Raw genomic sequence first — 17,302 nt, forward strand, 5'->3', positions numbered from 1 at the left:
AATAATCAAGGATGCAGTGAAGGTTTCGCTTTCTGGCTATTTATTCCAGCATTGTTCAGAAGAGTGGAAAAAAAATGGAAACTACTCTAAGTAAAGAAAAAAGAAGGGGTTAAATTTGGTTCAACATGCCTTGGAATACCATGTGGCCATTAAAATAATGTTGCACAAAGATATTTAATAGCAAAGAAAGTTTATAACCAATTAAGAGAGAAATATTTCAAAACTTCTCTAAAAAATGGTGTGTGTGTGTGTGAATATTCCCATATATATGCATGGGAAAGAAATACACCAAAGTATTAATAACGGTCTTGGAGGGACGGGCTCATGGAGTTTTTATGTTCTTCATTTGGCTTACCTCTATTTTCTGTGCTATTTTTATAATTGTAACAGACCTATAATAAATGTTGTTTATTTTTTAAAAGATGAGACACAAGCCCCTCAGCAACTGATCCTGTGGGAGAACACCTGTTTCTTTTCTCTCCTGGAGCACAGGGTTAGCCACTCTGCTGACCTCCTGCGTGTCCTTACAAAACAGTCTTCTTAAGTCCACCCCCAATACAGACAATTAAGAAAAGCTGAGGCAATTGTTCAGGGAATGCAGTGGGGGAGGAATTTGAGAACACTTCAAACTGGGAATGGGTGCAGTTCTCTTCCATCAGAAGGGGAGGTGGAATTCCACTGGCGTGGCATGAAGGGTGGGAGAAGATAATAATGCCCCTTTGTCAGAGAGCAGACCCTGGGAGAGAGCCCAGGAACCAGCCAGCCACATCAGAATCTCTTTGGGGGGAGATTGTATAAAATCCAGATTCCAGAGCCTTGCATCACCCCAGAACCACAGAATCTGCTCTCCAGGGGACTCGAGCGGGCAGCCAGGTTCAGAAGCCACTGGCTGTCTCTCATTTGAGGCTCTTGATGGCTTCACCTGATCCCTAGAGAGGCTGAGCCAGAGGCACAAAGCAGGTGGCCCCTTGGTGAAGGAACAGACCCCCAGAACCAGATGCTGAGCTCCAGGCACCCTGCCCTAGGACCCCAAGCTGACTCTTCTTAATTGCCCCTCTCTGTCAGCCAGCCAGGGTCCTCTCCTTTGGAAAGCCCTAGAGAAGGTCTCAGCTGTCCCAGGGAGGATGCGGGCTGGGTGTGTGCAGACAAAAGGCCGATCCCTGGCATTACCTGGCAAGTCGCCGGTGATTTGGCTACATCACTTCCCATCCTTGCCATAGCCAGAGGGGAAGGGGTTGACCCACTTTGAGGATGAGAGAACTGACCCTCAGAGAAGGGACTTGCCCAAGGTTGCAGAACTAGAAGTGGCTCTTTTGCAGGACACCAGGCTGTCTCTCCAACACATATGGCCTCAGACAGCCAGGGGCAAGGGGTTCCAGCACAGGGTGAGAGAGAACAGAGAGAATCACATTCCGTAGAGTGGAAAGGGCACTGGGCTGGGAGTCAGAGCCTGGGTTCAGGTTCTCCCACGCAGCAGTTTGTGACCCTGGGTGAACCATGTACTTTCTCTGCATCTTAGGCTCCTCATCTGCACAATGGGACGGTGTTCTAGTTTGCTAATGCTGCCGGAATGCAAAACACCGGAAGTGGATAGGCTTTTATAAAGGGTGTTTATTTGGTTACAAAGTTATAGTCTTAAGGCCATAAAGTGTCCAAGGTAAGTCATCAACAATCGGGTACCTTCACTGGAGAATGGCCAATGGTGTCCGGAAAAACTCTGTCAGCTGGGAAGGCACATAGCTGGTGTCTGCTCCAGAGTTCTGGTTTCAAAATGACTTTCTCCCAGGACATTCCTCTCTAGGCTGCAGTTCCTCAAAAATGTCACTCTTAGGTGCACTTGGGGTGTTTGTCCTCTCTTAGCTTCTCCAGAGCAAGAGTCTGCTTTCAACAGCCATCTTCAAACTGTCTCTCATCTGCAGCTCCTCTCTCAGCTTCTGTGCATTCTTCAAAGTGTCCCTCTTGGCTGTAGCAAGCTTGCTCCTTCTGTCTGAGCTTATATAGTGCTCCAGTAATTTAATTCAGACCCACCCTGAATGGGCGGGCCAACATCTCCATGGAAATTATCCAATCAGAGTCATCACCCACAGTTGGGTGGGGCACATTTCCATGCAAACAACCTAATCCAAATGTTGCAACTTAATCCCCACTAATATGTCTGCCCCATAGATTGCATCAAAGAATATGGCTTTTTCTGGGGGACATAATACATTCAAACCAGCACAGATGGTGACACTTGCTTGGCTGCTGCACAGGGTTTTTGAGGAAATCAAATGAGAGGATGTATATACGTGAATGTGCCCTGTAAACTGTAAAGTGCTGGGAAATGTCACCTGGTGCAACTGTGCTTATGCTTGTTATTTTCATGGGAGTGAGTCTCGGTGGGGCTGGTCTACCCAGCAGGCCTCTCCTCCTTCAGGGTCCCTCCAAGCAAAAAGAGGCTTCAGCCCAGGAAGGGGTGTGGGGTCTCCTTCAACGTTCTTTGCACAAATATCCATGAGAAATTTTAAGAATGGACACACCTGCATACCAGGTGCCCACTGAGTGTGAGACAGAAGCGAGAGAAGAACAAGGCCTCAGTCAGTGTCCAGTCTGGCATGGCCAAGCCCTGGTAACGAGCAGCAACGACAGGCCAGGTGACGAGAAATAAGACCCAGGCCCAGGGCGGCAAGGCCACAGGGGCAGGAGCTGACACCCTCGGCGCAAATCCCAGCAGGGCCCTGAGACGGCGACCCTGAGCAAGTTGCGTCTTCTAGCTGAGTTCCGGTTTCCTCATTGGCAAATTGGTGATAGCACCATCCCCCGTGGCTGTCATGAGGATCAGATGAGACCGTGCACGTAAGCATGCAGCTTGCACCTGCCACGCAGAAGTGCTCAGGGGACAGAGAGGGGCACGATGTGTGGCTGTAAGACACGGCTGCTTCGATAACCTCAGGAGTCTGCCAACCACTTCTCTATCTCGAGGGTTTTTTTTAAAATGTGATAACATATATATAACACAGAATGTGTCATTTTAACCATTTTTAAGTATACAATTCATTAGCATTAATTACATTTATAATGTTGTGCAACCATCACCACCATCCATTACCCAAACTTTTCATCATCCCAAACAGAAACTCTGTAGCTATGAAGCAATAATCCTCATTTCCTTCTCTCCTCCCGGCTCCTGGCAACCTCTAATCTACTTTCTGTCTCTGGGAACTTGCCTATTCTAGATATTCCATATAAACAGAATCATACAATATTTGTAGCTTTGTGCCTAGCTTATTTCACTTAGCCTAATGTTTCAAGGTTCATCCATATTGTAGCATGAATCAAACGTCATTCCTTTTCATGGCTGGATAATATTCCACTGTATGAAAAGACCACATTTTGTTTATCCATTCTTCTGTTGATGGACACGTGGGTCGTTTCCACCTTCGGCTATTGTGAATACGCTGCTACAAGCATTGGTGTACACATGTATCTGCCTGAGTCCGTTTTCAATTCTTTTGGGTATATATGTAGGAAAGGAAAATTGCCAGGTCATATGGTAATTCTATATTTAACTCTTTGAAGGCCCACCAAACTGTTTTTCACTCTTCCAGAGTGGCTGCACCATTTTACAATCTCATCAGTAATGCATGAGGGTTCCAATTTCTCCACATCTTTGCCAACACTTGTTATTTTCCATTGTTTTTTTTTTTTTTTAATCGTAGCTATCCTAGTGGGTTCCTTGAGCTTTTTGAACTGTTTCTCAAGTCTCAAGCACACCTACCCACATCCCAGTGTCTGATCTTCACCCTGGGAGGCCAGGTTGATGGTTCCTTCTAGCGAATCAAGGACCCAAAGCAAGTTCTCAGAACCACAGACCTCAAGGTGAGATGGATGGACAGACAGATGGAAGGATGGACAGAAGGAAGGAAGGAAGGAAGGAAGGAAGGAAGGAAGGAAGGAAGGAAGGAAAGGTCTAAGGAGGTGCCAGCTTCTTCCTGAATGGCTGGGGTCCCTGAACCACCCCCTGTGAGCCCCCTGCTGCCTTCCTCCCTGCCCCGCACTGGGCCAGCGCCAGTGAGGAACATGAATTCCTTTTTTTCTGTTCCATGTGTCATTTTCCTGGTCCAGGGGATTTCAAATGGAATGCAGGCTTTGGGTGGCTCAAAGCCAAGGGCTCCCATCTACAATTATTTGGGGACAAATCTGCTGAGGCTATTATGCTTGATGGAGAGAGGCTGAAGCAACCAGAGAGACAGCGCGCACACCTGTGACTGTGGCCTCAGCATCAGGGAAGGGGAGATGGTGGTGGAGGGAAGGAGGGATTTTCCCGTGGCTGCCGTGGCTTGCCTGCCTCACCTCCACGGCTCCACCACGGGGGCCGCCATGACTGTCTGTCTCTGGTGGACCGAGCAGGGAGGAGAGCGTGGGGAGAGGGTGGCTGAGGCTGGAGGGTCCGGCCTGGGGCGGCAGCCGGGCTGAACGCACAGCCCCTTTGAGAGCAGGGAGCAGACATGACTGAGTTCTGAGGACTCTGCCAACCTCACCATGGGACAGTCGGGCTGCGCCATCCTCAGCGCTCACAAGGAGGGGACAAAGATGCCACTCATTTCTAAAGCGCTCTGTGGTTTTCAAATTCCCTTGCAGTGGTAAGAATATGGGCTTTGGAGCCCTTCCCTTCCCAGCCCATCTCACAGCAGCTTTTTGACCCAAGTGGGTATCAGGATCCACCCCCCACCCCACCCCCCATGTCAGGGAAGGAAGTGAGGCCTGGGGATGGTGAAGGAACCAGCCCAAGGCCACAACAGTGTGGTGTGGGGGATGAAATCCAGGTTTTCTGACCTGGTGCCCAGGGCCTGCCTTCTGGAAGCCAGCACAGCTCACCTCGGGCTCACACCAGGTGACCTGCAGTGAGGATGACTTGGACTGCCCCATCTCCTCTCTCTGGCCTACTGGCCCTGGAGACCTGGAGCCCATGCCCAGCCCAGGAGGGGAAGGCAAGGGGTGGCTGAGGAGGGGACAAAGCCACAGCCCTGGCAGTGGAAATGGTGGCCCCATCATCTTGGCTTCACCCACCCTGTAAACCAACACTGTGGAAACCAGCCCAGTTGCTCCACAAGCACGTAGTGGGTCCAGGTATTTGCTGGGTGCTGTGAGAGGAAGTGAGTGGACAGTGAGTGGACACAGTTGTTGCCCCAGAGAATCTACTTTCCACTATGGGAGGTGGTCAGGCTCCCTGGGCAGTAAAACGTAGGCATCAGGAGAAAAGGAGGAAGAGTCTTCAGGGGGCAACTGAAAAATAGGTCCTTGAGGAGCCTGGGGGGAGGGAGGTGTGGGGAGTAGGGGGTGTGGGTGGCCCTGGGCAAATCCCTGCCTCCTTGATCACCTGTTTTCTCATTGGTGGAATGAGGGGGCAATCGGATGATCTCGCAGCCCTTTCCAGCCCGGGTGGTCCAGGGGTCTAGGGCACAGTGGTCTGGTGGGGCCACTCACCTCTTCTCCTGTCAGGTAGAAGGCCGAGAGGAGGCCTCCGATGTAGCGAATGTTCACCTCGAACAAGGACGCTTCTCCGCTCTGCAGCACAGAAAGGAGGAGGGGGGAGAGCGGGGGCACTCATGGGACGCCTGCAGGACCCCGCACCAGCCCCCACGCCCGCTGATGGGGCTCCACCTGCGCCGGCACAGGGACATCCCCAGGGGCCCGGCTGTGCTCAGAGGTGTTTTAATAGCAGAAGGCGGAGGGCCAGCACCTGCCTGGCAGGCTGCTGCTGCACATTTACAGTGTTCCCAATAAACACCGGACTTGGCTTCCTTCCCCAGACCTTGCCCGGGGCCATCTGAGCAAAGTTGTGCCTGGCTCTCCTCCAAGGAGCTCAAGAGCCGTGTGGGGAGCTGCTGGCTGAAGCTTAGCCTGAGGGGACACAAATCCTCCTCTAGTTGGGCCACAAGGGAGCCCCCTCAGCTTAGCAGGAAGACGCTGCAGCCCCTCCTGGGGGTGACAGGGCAAGAGGGAGGCTCTCAGGGGAAGCTCTGGGGTAGAAGGGACAGGGCCACGGGCCAGAAGGGAGGGGAGCCAGGCAGGTGCTTGTCCCACAACCAGCGACTCCTCAGGCCCTGGTTCTGTAGCCCTCAGGCACTCCCACGTTGGACTTAATTTTTCTTATTTTCTTTCCTAAGACTAGACTGCAGATGGGGGGTCAGGGGTTCGCAGCACTTGCCAAGGACCAGATCTGGGTTAAAATCCCACCTGAGCCACTTCCCTAGCTTGGGGACTTCAGGCAAGATATTTAGCTTTAGCCTGCCCAAGCTTCTTCATGTATAGACAGTGGATGACAATATCTCCAGAGCAGCGGGGACAGGGGAAATGCAAATATAAAATATTATATGTAAAATGCCCGCCCAGTGCTAGGGCCGGTCTTATTGACGGGGCCTGTTAACTGCGTCCCTTACCTCCCACACAGTGGTCTGTTGTTTTTAATAACAATATCAATTCCTTTATCCAGGAGAACCTTCCATTGACGGGCACTTTCAAAGCACCTCTCTCTTTTAGCCTCCTGGTGCTCGGTGAGGTCAGTGTGGCAGGTGTCATCATTCCCATATTTTGGATGAGAAAGCCAAGGTTCTGAGAGGCAGAGTGAGCCTCTCTTGCTTTCCTCCAAGGACATTCCTAGCCTGCCCAGCCCTCCCTCCTATTGCCAGCACCCCTGGCTCGGCCACGACCTGGCAGCCCCTCTCCACCCAGAGGAGGCACCACCAGCCCACGGGCTTCCCAGGAACCCCTGCCTCCTGCTCCTTCCTGCGCCTTCTCCAGTTTGACACTTCACACTAACCACCAGCTGGCCTAACGACCTCGAATAATCACAAGAGTTATGCTGTGCAGCCACCACCTTACATCTGGACTGGGTTTTGCATTGTTATAAAATGCTTTTCACAGCTCCCGTTGCATTGAATCCTCACAACAAGGCTGTGAATCACACATTGTTTTGTTGCTATTGTCATCATTCCCATCTTACAGTTGAGGGAACTAAGGCTGGGGGAGGTTAAATGATGTTTCGAGGGATTCATGACAGCCAGGACTCAAATGGGGAAGTTTCCCACCTCGTTGCTTTTCCAGACATCCCCCCCATCTGTCTATCTGCCCAGCTCCGTGCTGGCGAACCGCAGAGGTCTCCCTGCTGCAGGAGCTGCAGGAGCCAACCAGATCCGCTCACTTCAGCCCCGGTACTGGCACCCATGTCGCCGGAGGGAGGCCCTGCGGCGTGCTCTGAGGTGATCCCACCCCTCCCACCCACCTCCATTGCTCGCTCCCCAGAGCTGCCGAAATGGCCTCTCCCTGAGCTGGGCTGAGGCCTCCTGGGGGGACCTGTTACCTCCGTCTGGGCTGGGAGCTCACGGGGAGTGGGGTCTGGCACTCACGGCTTTTGTGACCTCTGGGCACTGTTACCCCTTTCCTCCTCAAGGCCCTGGACTTTGTCGGGGATGCCCGGGAGGCTAGGAACCAAGGGAGTCCAGGCCTGGCCATGGTTCTCTTACGAGACGTGGCCCCCTCCCCATGTCCAGAGAGCAGCACAGGGGGAGCTCAAGACCAGCACAGCTCCGAGCAGGTGGGCCGGCTTCTCCCACCCACAGTCACTTCCCCTGTTGCTGTGGCTGCTGCTCTGTGCGATAGATTCTGGCCCTGGAAGCGACTTCTGGGGGTGAGCAATATGCCTAAGCTGTGTGGGGGTTGGCACCCCAGGGAGGGGAGGAGTCGTCATGGTCGCCTCCTCTTCCAGGGGAGGAGGCCCAGAGGATTAACATCCAGGGAGCAGCAGGGTGGGACTGGTGTCCCAGGCAGGTCTTAGGAGAGGGGACTTGGCAGCGAGGGCCATCGGAGCTCTGGTTCCAGGACTGCTCTGTTGTGCAGCCTTGGGTGAGACCCTCTGAGCCTCTCAGATGACAGGGTGGAGCAGCCTGCTGCCCTCTTGCGTCCTGTGGCCTGACCAACCTGAGGATGTGGGACTTACCACGTTCAGGTGGAAGCTCTCTTCCACCCAGGCCTTGGCCTCCTGGAACTCCTCCTCCAGCTCCATGAGGTAGAGGGTGTCAAGGGAGTCGATGACCGTCGCCCCGCTGAGCCCTCCTGCAGGAAAACAGAATCAAAGGCATGAGCAAGGGCTGCTCTTCTCCTCCTATCCTGCGCCATCCTAATGCCTGGGCAGGCTCCCAGGCCAAGGCTGGCCCCAGGCCCGCGTCCCAGGCGACTCCAGTGCACCAGGGGAGGCTAGTCCAAGACCCGGCGCCCATCCCATAGGCTGCTTCTTCCTCAGGGCAGCAAAGAGCGGGCAGGAGAGGCCACACTCATGGCTGAGCCACTTTCCAGACCTCGGCCCGCTCGTATTGGCCAGTGAGGCAATTAGTGCTGGCTGTGTGCCGCCCCCCTCCTAGGATGCTGGAGGGAGGGCGACCTGGTAGCTGGCAACAAAAATCTCAAAGGAAAAAAATTGCAATTCCTCTAGCACACCATTTCTACTCCTATTTTATTCTAATGAAAAAATAAAGATGCTCATAAATATTTAGCCAAAGGATATTTATTGCAGTACCATATATAATGGGGGAAAGTTGGAAAAAACTTCCAAGTTTCATTCAAGGGGATTAGTTATATAAATTATGGCTGAAATATAAAACGAGATACCATGCAGCCATCTGTGCAGGTGATGATGTAGACCTGTGTCTGTTTACTTGGAGTGACAGCCATGGGATCCATTAAGTTACAAGAATAAGAAGGGTTGCAAAAAAAGAGTAGTAAAATGTCTTTGTAAAACAAATGTGTGTGTGTGTGTGTGCACACATGCACACGAAACTATATCTGGAAGGATGTGGTCCACTGGTTATCTCTGAGTGTGGGGACTATAGGTGCTTTTTGATTTTTTCAATTCATGGATTGTTCGCATAATCAGAAACTTACTTCTTTTGGGGGGTGGGGAGAAAGTTTGGGAAAAGAAACCAAACAAATGCACAAACCAAAGATTTTGTGGCCACTCTCCCTCTAGAAGGGTCAGTATGAAAGCATGAACTGTGAGGGCTGGCCTCTGCCCCCCGAGCCTCAGATCCTAGACTAAGAGTGCAAAGCCACAGCCTTCCACACCATGCACTGGGCGGGAAAGTGCTGAGGAAAACTTCCCCACCAGGCACAATCAGAGCCTGGAGTGTAGAGGACTATAAAGCAGGAGGGGGTGAGAGAAAGAGATGTGCCTGGGGCCATCTGGAGGGCTTCCTGGAAGAGGTGGCCGCTTCCCATCTACTCCTTACAGCTAAAGAGTCATCGCCAGCAGCAACAACTTCCCTTAGGGACCAGGGTGTAGGCCCCACGGGGAGTAACTGTTTCTTCCATGTCTTCCTTGCAGAGAATCACCAGCTTGCCTTCCCCCTGGGGACACTCCCTTCTAGAGCTGGTGAGAGGCACCAAGCCCCACTTGAGCTGGAAGCACTAGCTTTGAGGGTGCCTCCTTATTCGGTTAGCATCTAATCTCCTTAATTAGTGCTTCCCTAACAGCTCACTTGTGTTGACTCGGAGGCAGGGAATCCTTCTGATACTTAATCACTTAACTACCTCTCTAAGTCAGGCAAGGTCTGGTAAAGGGTATGGTTGGGAATAGGATGGGAGAGGGGGAGGGGAAAGATCAGGCATGGGTGGGGGTGGGAGAACACTGAGTGGCCTCCTGATCCTGAGTCACGTGTCCGTGATGGCTTGTTATTTGGGTTGCTGTGAATCTCCAGAAAAACAATCCTTCCCACACTCATGGATTGGTGGGAAAACACATCCCAAAGCCAGAGTTGATCCTTTCCTGGTTTATCCCTGGCTGCCTCCCTATAGGTGACAAGGGCTGAACATGGCTCTCCTCTGGAGATGCTCAGACAAGGAGACACTGTGCATCACATTTGGCCCAAGAGGATGGAGCGGCCCAAGCCAGCGTGCCTGCCGGCTGGGGTACACACTCCCGGCTCTGAAGCTTGGGCCCCTCTTGTTAGATCACTCTGGTTTTTTAAAGACCTGGAGGGATTTTCGAGATGGTTCTGCCCAAACCTTCATTTCATAGGCCCCCAGGGCAGGGTTGGAACTGGCCTCCAGCTGAGTGTAATGTGTTTTCTGCAGCACCTCATGGCCTCTCAATTCTCTGTGAAAACTATTTCGGATCTGACTGTTAACCCCATGCCACTCCCGCCCCGCACTGGGCAGGAGGTTGCTATGATCAGTTACGGTTTGAAAAGAAGCCCGTGCTGTGCGTTCTTGGAGCTGTCCTAGAGGATCCGATTTCTGACTGAGGCCCTGGACTGCTTGGTGTTTACACCCCAAGGGCCCTCCTTCTCCTGGGCCGGGCTCCAGCCTGCAGGACCAAGGACTTCTCGGAGGCAGGCAGGCAGCCAGCGCTCCTCGTGACCTGCTCTGCCCCAGGACTTCTCTGGGGACCCCACCCTCCTCCCCACATGCTCCCCAGGCAGCCGGCTGAGAAGAAGCTTGCTAAGAGATTTGTTGGCAAGTCTCTGCCCCTGTTCTCGGGTTCCCGAATCCTTCTCCTGAATCACCCCACTGCCCCTATCCACCACCCAACTGGGCTGCAGTCCAGCAAGGCACTTATTGGAAAGCCTTTCATTTCAGGCCAAAGGTTACCCAGGGACCAGGCTGCCCGGGAGAGAAGGCCCTGTCTGGAATTCAACTCCATCTGCACCCGTGGCCACCCTGGGGCAGCTCCCGGAGGTGGGATCTCTATGCCTTTTCAGCAAATGGGCCCACCATTTATATGCAAAGAAGCAACAGGGCACAAAGTCAGGCAGTCAGCTTAGAAACTTCTCTGGGCCCACTCTTCCAGCTCTGGCTCTGCCTCCTCACTCTTCATAAAGGACCAGCTTCCTTCTAGGCCCAGGAGTCCAACAGCTCTGGGTTCAAATCCCAGCTTGGGCAAGCTCTAAACTTCAAAGTTCTCATTTGTGAAATGAGGTTGAGACCTCTGGGCTAGGATGGATGTATGATAAATACATCACACGCAGGCATGGCCTAAAAACATCTGATAAATGCACCTGTACGTACCTGGCACAGGTATGCTTGATAAATCAGGTCATTGTTCTAATTTCTGGGGTCCCCCAGCTCACCTGAAAACACTGGCCTGACAAAGGGGTCTTTCCCACTGGAAGGGGGTGGTGGCTTCAGTGCTGGGGTTCTGCACTTTGGAGGCTGAGTGGTCTTTTCAAGGTCACCTCACACAGTGGTTAAAGATCAGGGAGATGTGGGTTCAAATTCTGGCTCCATCGCTTATTAGCCAGTCACTTGACCTCTCGGAGCCTCATTTTCCTCATCTGCAAAACGGGATAATGGTAGGACCCACATCCTAAGGGCACTAAGTGGGGCAGGGGGTGGGAAGGAATTGGCATGATGTTAGGTACCTCTGTGTTCAACTGAATAAACACAAGAGAATGTGGGCCTGTCTTGCTCTGACTGGTCCTGGGCAGCCTCTGGGCTCCGCGTGGCCCTGTGATGCTCTGGTATTCCTGGTCCTTTCCTCCACCCCGCAGGACAGTGCAGCACAAGAAGGCAGCTTGCAAAACCCTGGGTCAACTTCAAGGAAAAGTGCCACATGGATCCCACCTGCGTTTGCTGCTGAGAACATCACCATCCCTGGCCTGGGTATGCACCTGCCTTCAAAGGGTCTTCCTGCCTCCAGGGTCCCCTCCTTTCCCCTCTGATTCACCCTGTACATTGCGTGATCGGTCTTCCTAGAACCAGCCCCAACTGGGTCCCTCTCTGGCTCAGGAACCTGCAATGGCTCCTCAGGACCCATGCAATAAGGCTGACTCCAAAAGAGCTTGCTGATCTCATCTCCCATCAACTCCACTTCCTGAACATGTTGCATGCTCCCATCTCCAGGCCTTTGCGCTAAGAAAGCCTCTTGGTGCTTCTTAGTAAGTCCTAGCCCTACACACTCTTCAAGGTCTGCCTCCCATCGGCAGCCTTCTCTGCTTCCAGCGACAAGGAGCCTCGCCCTGCCCAGGGAGCACGCTCAGCGCTGTCTCAGGCCTCTTGCTCAGGTACCCACCACTCCCTCCCACACCGTGGGGCTCTGCCTCACCCTCTAACTAGACTGTGGGCTCCCTGAGGACAAGGCTTTCCCATTGCCCTTCTCACCCTGTCCCAAACTTTTCCAGCCTTGTTTCCAAACAGCTCCAAGGGCCAGATCCCCCCCAAGCCCAAACAGGCCATTCACATTCCCTGTGGCCTCCTCATGCACCCTTACTTCTGTGACTCTTCTACAAACTCTTCTAGGAATTGCCCTGCCCATTCCACCATCACCTGTGGAAATCTATAACCTACCTCAAAGGCCCCCACCCCCCTTACCCACGGTCTGCACAAAACCGCACCCTCCTCTGATGTCCAGCTGAGATGCCTTCTTCCTTGATCTGCAGTACAGTGACCCTCCCCATTTGTATCACACTATAAAGGAATCATCAGTTTACAGGGTCCCTGTGCCAGTTTGAATGTATTGTGTCCCCCAAATGCCATTATCTTTGTGGTCTTGTGGGACAGACGTTTTGGTGCTGGTTAGATTTGCTTGGAATGTGCCCCACCCAGCTGTGGGTGATTTTGATGAGATGTTCCCATGGAGGCATGGCCCCACCCATTCGGGGTGGGCCTTGATCAGTGGAGCCATATAAATGAGTTGACTCAGAGAGAGGGAACTAAGTGCAGCTGTGAGTGATGTTTTGAGGAGGAGCAAGCTGGCTAGAGAGGAACGTCCTGGGAGAAAGCCATTTTGAGGCCAGAGCCTTGGAGCGGACACCGGCTGCCTTCCTAGCTAGCAGAGGTTTTCCGGATGTCATTGGCCATCCTCCGGTGAAGGTACCCGATTGCTGGTGTGTTACCTTGGACGCTTTGTGGCCTTAAGACTGTAACTGTGTAGTGAAATAAACCCCCATTTTATAAAAGCCTATCCATCTCTGGTGCTTTGCATTCTGCAGCATTAGCAAACTAGAACAGATTTTGGTACCGAGAGTGGGGTGCTTTTGCTGCTGAGTTTGCAAATACCAAACATGTTGGAACGGCTTTTCAAATGGATAAGGGGAAGATTCTGGAAGAATTGTGAGGAGCTTGATAGAAAAGGCCAAAACTGCTTTAAAGATACTGTTTATGGAAATATGGAGTCTAAAGATACTTCTGATGAGGACTTGAGCAGAAATTATGAATGTGTTGTTGCAAACTGGAAGAAAGGCGATCCTTGTTTTAAAGTGGCACAGAATTTGGCAAAATTGAGTCCTGGTGTCAGATGGAAGGAAGAATTTGAAAGTGACAACCTGGAATACTTAGCTGAGGAGATCTCCAGACTATGTGTGGAGGATGTACCCTGGCTTCTCCTGGCAGCTTAAAGTAAAATGCGAGCAGAGAGAGATAAACTTAGAACTGAACTCTTGGGTTCAAAGAAACCAGAAGCTGATGGCTTGGAAAATTATGAGCTTCCAGGGGGTGGAACCCCTGAAGCTATAACTCAACATGAGGATGTAACCAAACACGGAACCCAGCCGCCATTTCAGTACAAGCCAAGATTGGAGATGGAATTATCCAGAAAGGATTTGTGGAAAGTCCTATTGTCTGATGGCTTTGACCCCTGTGTGCTTCATGCAAAGCCAACAGAATTTTTGCGAGATCTTTATAGACAGAGCCATTGCCGGTCTGGACTGGAGGAGACAGACAAGGAACAAATTGAAGGAAAAATTTCTTCAAAGACAGAGCCATGGAGGTTGAGGTCTGGAGTCAGGAGGTCTCGGGCTGGGAGAGCAGAGCAGCCCACACGCATGGAAAGAGTGAGTTTGCCCTGGAGGTTGAGGGCGGGCTTTCCGCCTCGATGCTCTGGAAGAGTTTTGCCACCTCAGGTCCCAAAGAGGGTGGAGCACATTTCCAGGGAATTGGGGAGAGCCTGGCTGCCACCATACTGTTCTGAAGGGGTTGAGCGTGTGCCCCGGAGATGGAAAGGAATCCGGGAGCTGCCCCGATGTTTGAGGAGGGTGGGGCCAAGAAGGTGGTCTCCCCAGTGTGTGGATATGTTGGAGCACTCACCCAAGCATTTGGAGAGGAAACAGCTGCCAAAAAGGCCCTTGGGAAGGGTTAGGCTCCCGCTCTCTCAAGCCCCAAGGATGCAACGTTGTTCTGTTAATGACTCCCAGACTTTGAAATCTAATGGAGTTTGTCCTGCAGGTTTTAGGAACTGTTTTGCTCCTGTTAACCCTATTTTCCTTACTGTTTCTCCTTATGGCAATGGAAATGTTTATCCTATGAATATCTCTCCTTTGTATACTGGAAGCACATAACTTGTTCTAAGTTCACAGATCCACAGCTAGAGGGGAATTATGCCTTAGGACTGACCACACCTAAATTGATTTTGATGGGATTTTGTACTTAACTGTTGTTACTGAAATGATTTAAGTTTTTGTGATATTGTGATGAAATGAATGTATTTTGTATTTGGAAAGATAATGTCATTTTGGGGTCCAGGGGGTGGAATGTGCCGGTTTGAATGTATTGTGTCCCCCAAATGCCATTATCTTTGTGGTCTTGTGGGGCAGCCGTTTGGGTGCTGGTTAGATTTGCTTTGAATGTGCCCCACCCAGCTGTGGGTGATGATTTTGATGAGACGTTCCCATGGAGGTGTGGCCCCGCCAATTCAGGGTGGGCCTTGATCAGTGGAGACATATAAATGAGCTGACTCAAAGAGAAGGAAGTGAGTGCAGCTGTGAGTGATGTTTTGAAGAGAAGCAAGCTTGCTGGAGAGGAACGTCCTGGGAGAAAGCCGTTTTGAGGCCAGAACTTTGGAGCAGACGCCAGCTGCTTTCCTAGCTAGCAGAGGTTTTCCGGACGCCATTGGCCATCCTCCGGTGAAGGTACCCGATTGCTGGTGTGTTACCTTGGACGCTTTGTGGCCTTAAGACTGTAACTGTGTAGTGAAATAAACCCCCATTTTATAAAAGCCTATCCATCTCTGGTGTTTTGCATTCTGCAGCATTAGCAAACTAGAACAGTCCCTGTCCCCATAACAGCAGGGGCTGTGGCCTGCATCAGAGTTGTTGTTCACATGCTCAAGGAACAGCTGCGGAATGAAAACAGGAAGGCAAGAGGGCAGGAGGTTAGGTCAGCGGAGGTAGACGGGTCTCTGGTGGCCAGCCCTTCACTCTCCTCTGTTCTGTGCTGGACCTTGGCTTTCCAGGCACCACTCTTTCTCTCGCTTCTCCTTCTAAGTCTGTGGCTGCTTCTTCCTGGACTCCTTGGCTGGTTCCCCCTCATCTCCCTGGCTTCCGGGCTTTGGACCTCTTCTCTTCTCTGTCCTCATCATCCCCTTAGTGATGCCACTGATGCCACAGCTTTAAACACCAGCCACATGCTGATGACTCTCAAATTTAAATTTCCAACCTGGACCTTGCCATAAACCTCAGACTCCCATTTCTAGCTCTACTCACATTTCCCCTTGGAAGTCCCAGAGGCACTCATGTTTGACTTGTCTAAAAGCAGATCCTGCTCCTCCCTCTAAACCCATTTCTACCGCAGTTATTCCCATCTTGGCAAATGCCAATAGCTGTGCCCAAACCCTGGACCCCATTCTGTCTCTCACCCAAACATCCGGCCCTGCAGCAGATCCTGCTGGCTCCACTTTCCCAGGATTTCCAGCCTCTGCAGGTTTCTCACATTCTTCGGTGCTACCACCTCAGTCCTGCCATCTTCTCTCTGTCTGGGACTATCATAAGAGCCGCCTAACTGCCCCTTGGCTTCTGCCCTCATCCTTCCCTTCCCAGTCTGTCCTCAACACGGCAACCAGAGGGGTCTCTTAAAAGCCCCAGTCAGACCATGCCTCTCCTTTGCTCAAAACCCTCCCCCGGCTCCCGTCTGACTCAGAGTTAAAGGCCGAGGTACTTACAGACACCAGCAAGACCCAGTGATCTGGCCCCTGGCTTCCCTTTGCCTTGTGTCCCACTCCCCCTGGCTCACTCCCACCACTTTAGCCGCACCCTGTTCCTTGGCTCTTGGCCCTCCACGCCTGTTCCCTCCTCAGGCCTTAGCACCTGTGCATTACTCTGCTGAAACTGCATCCCCCCATTCCCATTCCCTTACCTGCTTTACTTTTCCTCATCGCCTTTATCACCAGGGGACATTATACATTGATCTGCTTACAGTTTGCTAACCATCTTCCCTGTCGGAAGGTCAGTTCCTGGAGGAAAGCACTCTGCTTTGTTCACTGCTGTGCTTCACTGCCTAGAGCACGGCCCAGCACATCACAGGTGCCGGGTAAGCCTTTGGGAATAAAGGGCCCCCTCCCGCTGGGCGAGGCGGGCTTCGGACAGGGCCTGGGGCTCATTCAGGCCTCTCAGTGCCTGGCTGCAGGCTGCCACTTGATGGTGTTAAAGGTCCTTGTGTTAGGGTGAACAAACTGAGACACTACGTGGGCGACTGCAGGTGACTGTGCCCACTACCCTGGGGGCTAGTGCTAGAGACAAAGAAAATCCTCCCCCGCCGGGCCATGGCCAGAGCGGCCAGGGTGACCAACTACATCCAAACCACTGCCCTGTGCAGTACCATGTGTTGCTTCTGCAACCAGCAAACCTCTAGTTCCCTGCAACCTCCTCCCCCAGGGACAAACCCTGCCTCCTGGATCATAGTGGTTTATATCCACTCATTGATATTAATGACGATGAGGTTTTTATAGGATGCTATATTAGCAAAGAGAAATGGGTGAGGGTGGGCAAAGCAAGCTCCAGAAAGATCATTTAGAAGGAAAGAAATCACCCAAGGCATAGCCTTTTACTGCAGTATCCCCAGAGCCACATGCTAATGATTGCATTTAATTTTATGCTATAATCCACAGAGACTTTTCTTAATCTGTAAAAAAAACAAGACAAAATAACAGAAACATATTTGCTCGTTTCCAAAGAAACCAGCGTGGCTCTAGATTGCATTTTCCAAAGATGGCTGCTACTGTTCATCCCGCCCCACCAGGAGGAGGAAGCTGACACTGACACTCCTCCCAGGGCTCCTCCCCTTGCACCTGGAGGACTAAGGTTACTAAGCAGAAGGGATGACATGCTGGTTCTATCCAGCCACCATACTCCAAGGAAGCCCAAAGCGGCCCATAAGGAGAGAGCACACGAGTCACACAGGGTTTCTGACTGATGGCCCCAGCTGAGCACCCAGCTAACAGCCAGCATCAATTCCAGGCATGTGAATGAAAAGCTTCCGGATGATTCTGGCCCCCAGCTACCGAGTCACCTTCAGCCTTGGAGCCTTCCCAGCTGAGGGCCCATGCATAAGCTGTCCCTCC

General features: G+C 52.0%; 1 protein-coding gene across 3 annotated transcripts in view; it reads right to left on the reverse strand.

Annotated features, from left to right (window-relative positions):
- The window catches only part of MAN1C1 (mannosidase alpha class 1C member 1), a 144,868-nt gene that overhangs the window by 29,430 nt on the left and 98,136 nt on the right, over positions 1-17,302 (reverse strand). For all 3 annotated transcript variants that reach the window (XM_037828123.1, XM_037828122.1, XM_037828124.1), the window contains exons 3-4: positions 7,979-8,094; positions 5,467-5,547 (exon numbers count right to left, since the gene is read on the reverse strand). In XM_037828123.1, coding sequence (XP_037684051.1) covers positions 5,467-5,547; positions 7,979-8,094 — 197 coding nt within the window. The remainder of the gene's footprint in view (positions 1-5,466; positions 5,548-7,978; positions 8,095-17,302) is intronic.

Source organism: Choloepus didactylus, chromosome 2, assembly GCF_015220235.1.
Source record: "Choloepus didactylus isolate mChoDid1 chromosome 2, mChoDid1.pri, whole genome shotgun sequence".
In the NCBI taxonomy this organism is placed as follows: domain Eukaryota; kingdom Metazoa; phylum Chordata; class Mammalia; order Pilosa; family Megalonychidae; genus Choloepus; species Choloepus didactylus.